This window comes from Artibeus jamaicensis, unplaced genomic scaffold, assembly GCF_021234435.1.
Source record: "Artibeus jamaicensis isolate MK-2021 breed Jamaican fruit bat unplaced genomic scaffold, CSHL_Jam_final contig_3290, whole genome shotgun sequence".
NCBI classification, from domain to species: domain Eukaryota; kingdom Metazoa; phylum Chordata; class Mammalia; order Chiroptera; family Phyllostomidae; genus Artibeus; species Artibeus jamaicensis.
This window is the reverse complement of record NW_026521779.1, coordinates 567121-574828: the sequence shown is the minus strand read 5'-3', so window position 1 is coordinate 574828 and position 7708 is coordinate 567121. Positions and strand designations below refer to the sequence as shown.

Sequence of the window (7708 nt, the reverse complement as noted above, 5' to 3'; positions counted from 1 at the left end):
GAGATGTATAGTATATAGGTTTCCCTTTGTACTCTTGTCCTGGCTTCCACGCTGAGGCAAGACTGTTCTGTTTATAATCTGTCTGCCTCTCAAACTCAACTGCAACTTCCCAGTCTGATTTATTTCTTTATTTCCAACATCGATGTAGGCCTAGTAAATACTAAGCAACTGCTTTGTGTCAGGCACTCACTGTTCTAGGCGTGGGGCACTTGGGTATAGAGGTGGGAAAGACAAACTAAACTTGCTGTAATGCAACTCACTTTCTAGTGGCAGCAGATAGATAATATGCAAATAAATAAATAAGGGTGATTGGTGATAACTGCAGTATAGGGCAAGTTACAGAAAACAACAAAGATGGAGTTATGGAGGGGGCTGTGTATAATGTAGGCTAGATGATCAGGACCACTTTTTTTTTCCAAAGATTTTTTTTTTAATTTTTAGAGAGAGGAGAAGGAGAAAGAGAGGGAGAGAAACATCAATGTGTGGTTGGGTTGCCTCTTAACCCAACCCAGCCAGGGTAAGGACCACTTTTCTGAAGAAGTGACACTTGAGTCCAGATATGATGAGTACGAGCCAACCATATGATATCATTCCAGGAAGAAGGAAAGACAAGTGCAAAGGCCCTGAGGTGAGAATACAGTGGGTATTTTGAGGGAAGCACAAAGGCTGGATCCAGGGAGAGATTGTTATAAGATAAGATCTGAGAAGTGGGCAGAGCCTTTGGGCAGGGGCAGGGAGTTTGGATTTTTCTTCTAAGTTTGGCAGGGAAGCATTGGAGTAAGGTGAAGTGAGTGGGATGAGGGTGGAGAGAAATGGACAAATTCAGAATGTTTTGGAGGCTGAGCCAAAAGATCCAACAGCAATCTAATACAGAAGGATTGAGGAGGGCAGTGGCTGAGGAAGACAGAAATTCAGGCTGACACATAGGTTTGGGGCATGAAAACCTGAATGGGTGAGTTGCCATACATAGTGAGGGGGAGTAGAGTGGAAGGCAACTGAGTTCAGTTTTGAAAGTGTTCAGATTGACATATCTATTGGACACGAGACGATTTGGGGCTATAAATCCAAAACCTAGGAGAGAAGTCAGAGCTAGAGATGTAAATTTGGGAAACATCAGCACAGAGATAGTGTTTAAAGCATGAGATTGGGATCTGTCAGGGTCCCAGTGTTGGCAGGAAAAGAGATTGTGTGCTCAAACAGAGTAATGGATGAGAACTTAATAGAGTCAGTTTACAAAGGTGTAGGGAAACAATCAAAGCATTGTGCACACCCTGGGTTAGTAACAGCTGGGAGCAGTTACCACCCCTTGGCACCCGTTGGCCTTGTGGGGGTGGGGGAGAGAGAGACAGAGAGAGAGAAAGAGAAAGAGAAAGAGGGATTGAGATAGAGATTGATGTGCAGAGCTTCTACCTACAGTGGAGGGACACAGCCAACTGCATCCAACTGAGGGTACATGGGATAAACATGCGACCTCACTCTCCTCTCCCCTATCAGCCAACCCCAGTGGAAGCCAGAGGGGAAGAAAGCCTGCTGGTACAGGTGAACGGAAGTCTGAAAAGGGGTGCTCTGGAGGTAGGAGGAAAACTGGGAGAAGGTGGTGTCCCTGGAGACCAAGGAGCTAACGGAGAGAAAGTTAGAGGGGAGCCAGTGGCTGGGTCTGACAAATGAAGGTCATCAGGGTCCTTGGATGGAGAAGGGTCAGTGGGGTGGTGGGACCAAGAACGGGGTTACCATGACCAGAGGAGAGCCGGAGGTAATAAAGTGGAAAGGCCACTAAAGAAACATCTTTTCCCAGAAATACAGCTCTGCTCAGGTTATGGGTGGAATGAACCCAGCTTGATTCCAGCTGAGTCAGTGGGATCAGAGGGAGGAAGGCAGTCAGATGGTCAGAGGGAAGAGATCAGCAGTTGGTGAGACCCAGTAGATTGCTGAATGAGAGGGTGGAAAGAGAGGGTAGTCACCAGAGTAGGCAGAGAATTGGGGGGAGAAATGGTCAGCAAATTGGATTACTGAGGGTTTCTGAGGCTGTATAGCCCCACCACCTTCTCTAGGTAATTATAGCTTTCTTCCCAATCGCCCTAGAATGGTCAGGGGCAGTAGGGAGATTTGGAGAAAGCCTGGGGGAGGACAATGGACAATGTCCCTGGGGGTGGGTCTCTCAGGGGGAGGGCCAGGATCTGGCCCCAACTGCAGGGAGCTGCTATCTTCTGCAAGCCTGGATCCCTCTCTGGGCCTTCCCACCTGCCTCAGCCCAAGGTGACCGCTTTTCTAAATAACACAGTCACTCCACTGAACCCTGGGTGCACTGGATCTGTTCTTCTCTCTTCCCTTAATCTGGGCGTGCACTTGGTCGAGAACACCTCACGGACTTTTCCGGGAGAGGGTCAAAGCGACCTCTGCACTTGGCCAGAGCCGAGGCTACCGCTGGGGATCTTCGCTGAGCCCAGGTACTTGGCGTCAATGCTTCAGGCGCCCCCTCCAGCCCGAGCTGTGTGCCGCAGGGGTGGAAAGTGGATGGACAGCCTAGAGGCCGGGGCGTCGCTGCCTTCTGGTACCCGCTGGGCGGGACTGGCAAAGCCCCAGAACGCTGTCTTCCGGGGATACCCCTACCGGAGGACCTGTGGCTCAGAAGCCCAGCCCGGCTCGTGGCTGGGGCTACGCCTCCTGGCAATACCAGGGACATGGGGATGAAAAGGTGTCCCTGGCAATACCAGGGACATGGGGATGAAAGGTGCCACGCAGGGTGGAGCCCTGCGTGTGAGTCGGCCCCCAGCCTGGCCCCACCAGTGGACCGAGTCTAGGAAAGTCCGGTGCCCTCAGCTGACCCGAAACACGCCGGTGGACAAAATCCGGTGCCCAGCGGAGGCGCGCTCGCCCCGAGGGCGTGGCCGGGGCGGAGCCCGAGTCCTCCGGGCAGGTGCAGGGGGTGGTGCCGGGCCCTGCCCCGGAGGGCCGTTCTAAGAGGCCAGGGGTTGGGTCAGAGACACAGCCGGTGAGGGCGACGCCCTGGAACTCGTGGGCAGCGACTGGGGCCACAGGTGCCCTGTGTCCCAGCTGTGGCCATCAAAACTCCAGCGCTAGAAACTCAGACTTTCGAGCTGCTCTCAACCCCGGACACCAAGGCTCCGGGGCCGGGGAGTGGAGCCCTGGGGTCGCCCGAAGAGCCGGGCCCAGAGACCCCGGGGGCAGACGGTGAAGTCCCTGGGCGTGTCGCAGGGCAGGTAACCTAGGTCCTCAGGACAGGCGGCGAGGGACCCGTGTTCTCTGCATAGCAGGACGCAGAGACCCACAAGCAAGAGAGCAAAGTGCTGGAGCCATTAGCGGGGCAAGGCGCAGAGCTCTCAGAGCCGTGCCCACCTGGGAGCTTTGAGACTCCTGGGCCAGGCAGAGGCGACCCCAAGCCATTTGAAACGCGAAGCGCCCGGGTCCCGGGAAGTTCCCCTTTCAAGATCCCTAGACTTCCTTCTCCGGGGGAGACCTAGAAGCCCCCCAGCAACGTTTTCCTCTGTTCCCTGAGACCTCTCCAACAGTCCCAGAATAGCTGCTCATGGAGACGCCCATCGAACGCGAAATCCGCCGCAGCTGCGAACGCGAGGAGAGCCTGCGCCGAAGCCGGGGCCTGAGCCCAGGTCGCGCAGGCCGCGAACTCGTCGAGCTGCGTTTGAGGCCGGTGCTCAGCCTTCCAGGTCCGGGCACCGCGCTCCCGCGTGCTTTGGAGCGCGCGCGGGCGGGCGCGCAGATGCAGCGAGACATCGAGCGGGAGGCCCACCGGCAGGCGGCGCTGGCGCGCCCCGCGACCCCAGAGCCGCCAGCTCGGCAGCCTCCGCAGCCGCTGGACGAGCTCAAGCGCTTCTTCGAGGCCGCTGGTGAGTGCGGCGTCTCGCCGGGGCCGCAGCGGCTGCTGGAGCACGGAGGCCGGCCGCTTTCGGCTGTGCAGGGCCGGTGTCCGGTGCTGGCCCGCGCCCCGCCGCCCATCGCGCCATCACTGCTGGAACTGGAGGTGCGCGAAGCACAGGAGCGCGAGCTGGAGCTGCAGCGCCAGAGGCTTAGCGTCTATGGCACCGCGGAAATCAAGGAGCCCGCGCCGAGCCTAATGGGTAAGCCACCCGTGCCTGGACGCAGGGGTCCCCCTCCCCGACTTCCCACAACAGTGGCCCTTCTCTGGCCCACTGGGGTTTCCCCCTGGTTCCCAGATACCTGGTACTCCCTCTCAATTTTCCGTTCTCTGTTCACCCCCTTCTGGGCTGCCCACTCTTTTCCACTCGCCACTCGGAGTGGTCAACTCCCAGATACACCTGAGCTCGGTTCGGGATAAAGGAAGGGAGGATCCAGATGTCTTTCTTTTTGTTGGGTCTCAGGGAACTCTGCCTAGATTCCGCGACTCCTGCATCGTCTGAATTTTCGAGTTTCTACCTCCCTACTCTGGGTTGCTTGCTTCCTCCCGCAGAATGGAGGCTTCCTGGGGGAAGCGTCGGGGTGAATGCCTGTGTGTGTTTAAGAGGTGCGGCTGGCTTCCTTTGTCCTGGGCACCTCTAGCTGGTGAGAGGAGGAAAGACCTCGGCAGTGTCTTTTCTCCGCAGCGATCAGGGGCGATGGAAAGCTGGCGGTGATCTGGCCTCCCCGCAGAAAGGCTTCGGAGAACGGCCTGGAGCAGGTGGGACCCCCATTTCCCTCTTACCTCAGGCGCTTGTCGCCACCCCTCCCCCCTACAAACACATGGCCCCCAGGCGCCAGGACGTTGGGGCAGGGAAAGTGCATCCCCGCGCCTGGGGGAAGTCAGTCTGGGCTAACACACAAAGTGCCAGGCGCCGCCCAGGGGTGATGAGGCGGTGGTCTTGGGGCCCAAACCGCCCCACCCTACGCCAACTGACTCCCTCTTCCCAGGAGGAGCGGAAGCCTTGAGGTTAGAGCGGGCTGGGGTCCCCGGCCGGAAGTAACATGCCCGTCAGAGGACGGGGCACCCGGGAGTGCCCTCTGGATAAGCAGAAGTCCTGGAGAGGGGCCAGAGGTCTGCACCGGGGAAGATGAACGCTACCAGCCCATCGTTAACTTGACTTTGTGAAATTGACCAGTTTCTCTATAAAACTGTTATTCCCCACCAGCCAGTGAAACTGCCCAGCCCTTCTCCACCTAACTGCAAACCAAGCTAGCCTCTACCTCCGGCCTTGACTGTTAGAGGACCGGGGTTACCGCTTCAGCTGTCCCCACTCCTCAATAAACTTTCTTCCTTCTGGGCAGTGCGGGCTGTTTTCTTTTGGGTCCTCTTGAATTGGGGTAGGGTAGGAGCGCAAAAAGCGGAGGAGAAAACCGTAGGATGCGCCGACGGAAAGCAGAAAGTGCCCTTAACGCTCTGTTCCGGGGCTGCGGGTCTCCCCCGGCCCTGCCTGGGTCCTAATGCCCCCTGGCGGCGCTGGTGCAAACTGAGGCGTTTAGATCAATGACTTCAGGCCCACGTTTCCAGACTTCGTCAATATTTATTGGTGCCAACGTAGTGCCCCGCGCTGGGCGCAGGCTAAACAGAGGTGACAAGGGGTTGTTCCTGCCCCTAGGTTGTAAACAATAGCTAAAACAAAACACACACAAAAACTCCTTAGAAGGGCACACAAGGCCATTTATAATCTGCCCAGTGATTGCAAACCTCATATGCCCACAGCCCCAAGCAAATACTGAGGAGAGAGATGAGGTGTGCTTGAAAACAAATGCCTCCTTTTAATGGGCAGGTAAGTGTTCCTCCATATTAGCAGTGCTACCAATGAGTGAGTTATGAGTTAAGTGGTGCCAGAGCTTTCTAAAATAAATCTACTAAACTTTAAATAATTGTGACTATTTAGAAAACTTAAAATGGAGGGGGGTGCAAGAGGAGGCAGCAAGCAACACCTGTCTGCAATAGGACTTGTGGTTGTCTATTAGCAGACTCTCCTTAATTCTCTGTCTCAAGACATTCTGTGAACATCCCGAGTTGTAAAATTGTATCTCTGCAGTTATATTCTGTGGTTTTTTAAAAAATATTTTATTTATTTTTTCGAGAGAGGGGAAGGGAAGGAGAAAGAGTAGGAGAGAAATATCAATGTATGGTTGCCTCTCATGTGTCCCCTGCTGGGAACTGGCCTGCAACCCAGGCATGTGCCCTGACTGGGAATCGAACCGCGATACTCTGGTTCACAGGCCCGCACCCAATCCACTGAGCTATGCCAGCCAGGGCTATTCTGTGGTTTTAGTACACCAGCTTCTTAGAGGTGCAGTGAGACCCAGGAAACACTTTAGAATCATTGTTTAAACTCTTGGATTTGTCCAACTTTGTATACCCTGGGTCCAGCAACAGGCTGGAACCTGCATAGGACAACAAATGGCTAATGAAGGATAGAAGAATGCTTGCTGATACAGCATTGCACCCCAACAGCAGCTCAGCCCACCATTCAACCCCATCGTCAGCACACTGACCATATACTTGACCTTGACTCTGGGAGGACTGGAGAGAAAGGCAGGAAAGTCAGCACTGTCAAGGTGGAAATGGAAACACCCAGATCCAGTTCTTAATTCCTCGTAGGACAGCCAAGAACTAAGCATGTAAAGAGTTGACAGGGTGGCTTAAGTGCAGACCTGCTTTCCTGAACTTTCCTGCAGTTTAAAAGCACCTGAGGAATGCTTATGCCAAGTAAATCAGAATCTAAGGGAAGTCTTGGCATCAGTAAAGCTTCCCAGGTGCTTCTAACATGGAGTCAAGTTTGAGAGCCATGCTGTAGATGTAGGCGAGCAGTTCTCAGTGTGCTGCTTGGACCAGTGGCACCAGCACTGCTTAGGAACTTGTTAAAAACACACCTTCTTGGGCCCTGTTCCAGACTTAATGATCAAAACCTCCGTGTGATTCTCAGTGACACTAAAGTTGGAGAATCATGGGTGTAGACAGGACCCAGGAAGTCAAGCCTGTTTCCTTCCTCTCCCAGTACTGCCGTCACCTACTGGAAACCTTTAGTCTTAAGTGGCCTGTGGACTTGCCTTAAGGGAGACAGTCTAAAGCTGTGAGTGACTAACCTGAATTGAGAGGTACTGTAAGTGTAAAATACCAGATTTCAGAGGCTCGGTACCAAAAAAGGGGGATATCTCATTAATAATTTATTACACTGATTATATGTTGAAATATTTTGGAGATATTGGGTTAAATAAAAATATCACTAAGAGCCCTGGCTGGTGTAGCTCAGTGGATTGAGCACGGGCCTGCGAACCAGACAATCGCGGTTCGATTCCCAGTCAGGGCACATGCCTGGGTTGCAGGCCAGTTCCCAGCAGGGGACCCAGGAAGGGCAACCATACATTGATGTTTCTCTCCCTCTCTCCTTCCCTTCCCCTCTAAAGATAAATAAATAAAATCTTAAAAAAAAAATCCTATGGCATAATTAATAAAAATATTAAAAAAATATCACTAAGACTAATCTGACCCCCTTTTTTAATGTGACTATTAGAACATTTGAAATTACATGACTCACACTTTACACTATTTCTATTGAACCGGGCTAGACTATAGACTTTTACAGCTAAGAGAAATCTCATAGGGGACACCTCAAATCAGTATTATGGAGCTTCAGAACCCCCTTGAATTCATTTACACTTGGGTTGTGGACAAAAACATCCTTGATACAGTCAGAAGTTGTCACCAAAAGACCCCTCTCCCTCAAAACAAGGGTCTGGGTGTCCAATCCTGATTCACTCA

The 7708-nt window shown here is 53.3% G+C and overlaps 1 protein-coding gene across 3 annotated transcripts; it reads left to right on the top strand.

Annotated features, from left to right (window-relative positions):
• The first annotated feature begins 1398 nt into the window (after nucleotides 1-1398).
• MISP3 (MISP family member 3) lies at nucleotides 1399-5237 on the top strand. 3 transcript variants are annotated; one of them, XM_037145855.2, is made up of 4 exons: nucleotides 1399-1572; nucleotides 3518-4097; nucleotides 4581-4654; nucleotides 4885-5237. In XM_037145855.2, exons 2-4 carry the CDS (start codon nucleotides 3548-3550, stop codon nucleotides 4900-4902), a joined length of 642 nt encoding a protein of 213 aa, XP_037001750.1. In that variant the 5' UTR covers nucleotides 1399-1572; nucleotides 3518-3547; the 3' UTR covers nucleotides 4903-5237. The 3 variants fall into 3 exon arrangements, with proteins under 3 accessions (XP_037001750.1, XP_037001751.1, XP_037001753.1); XM_037145856.2 differs by lacking the exon at nucleotides 1399-1572 and adding an exon at nucleotides 2313-2447; XM_037145858.2 differs by lacking the exons at nucleotides 1399-1572; nucleotides 4581-4654; nucleotides 4885-5237 and adding an exon at nucleotides 4448-4574 and having other exon boundaries at nucleotides 2484-4097.
• Nucleotides 5238-7708: the final 2471 nt, after the last annotated feature.

What these genes read in the sequence shown, in the direction of transcription:
- MISP3 (XM_037145855.2), top strand. Translation starts at nt 3,548, where the DNA reads ATGGAGACGCCCATCGAACGCGAAATCCGCCGCAGCTGCGAACGCGAG. An exon ending in GCCCGCGCCGAGCCTAATGG is followed by an intron (nt 4,098 to 4,580) that starts GTAAGCCACCCG and finishes TTTTCTCCGCAG; the next exon opens with CGATCAGGGGCGATGGAAAG.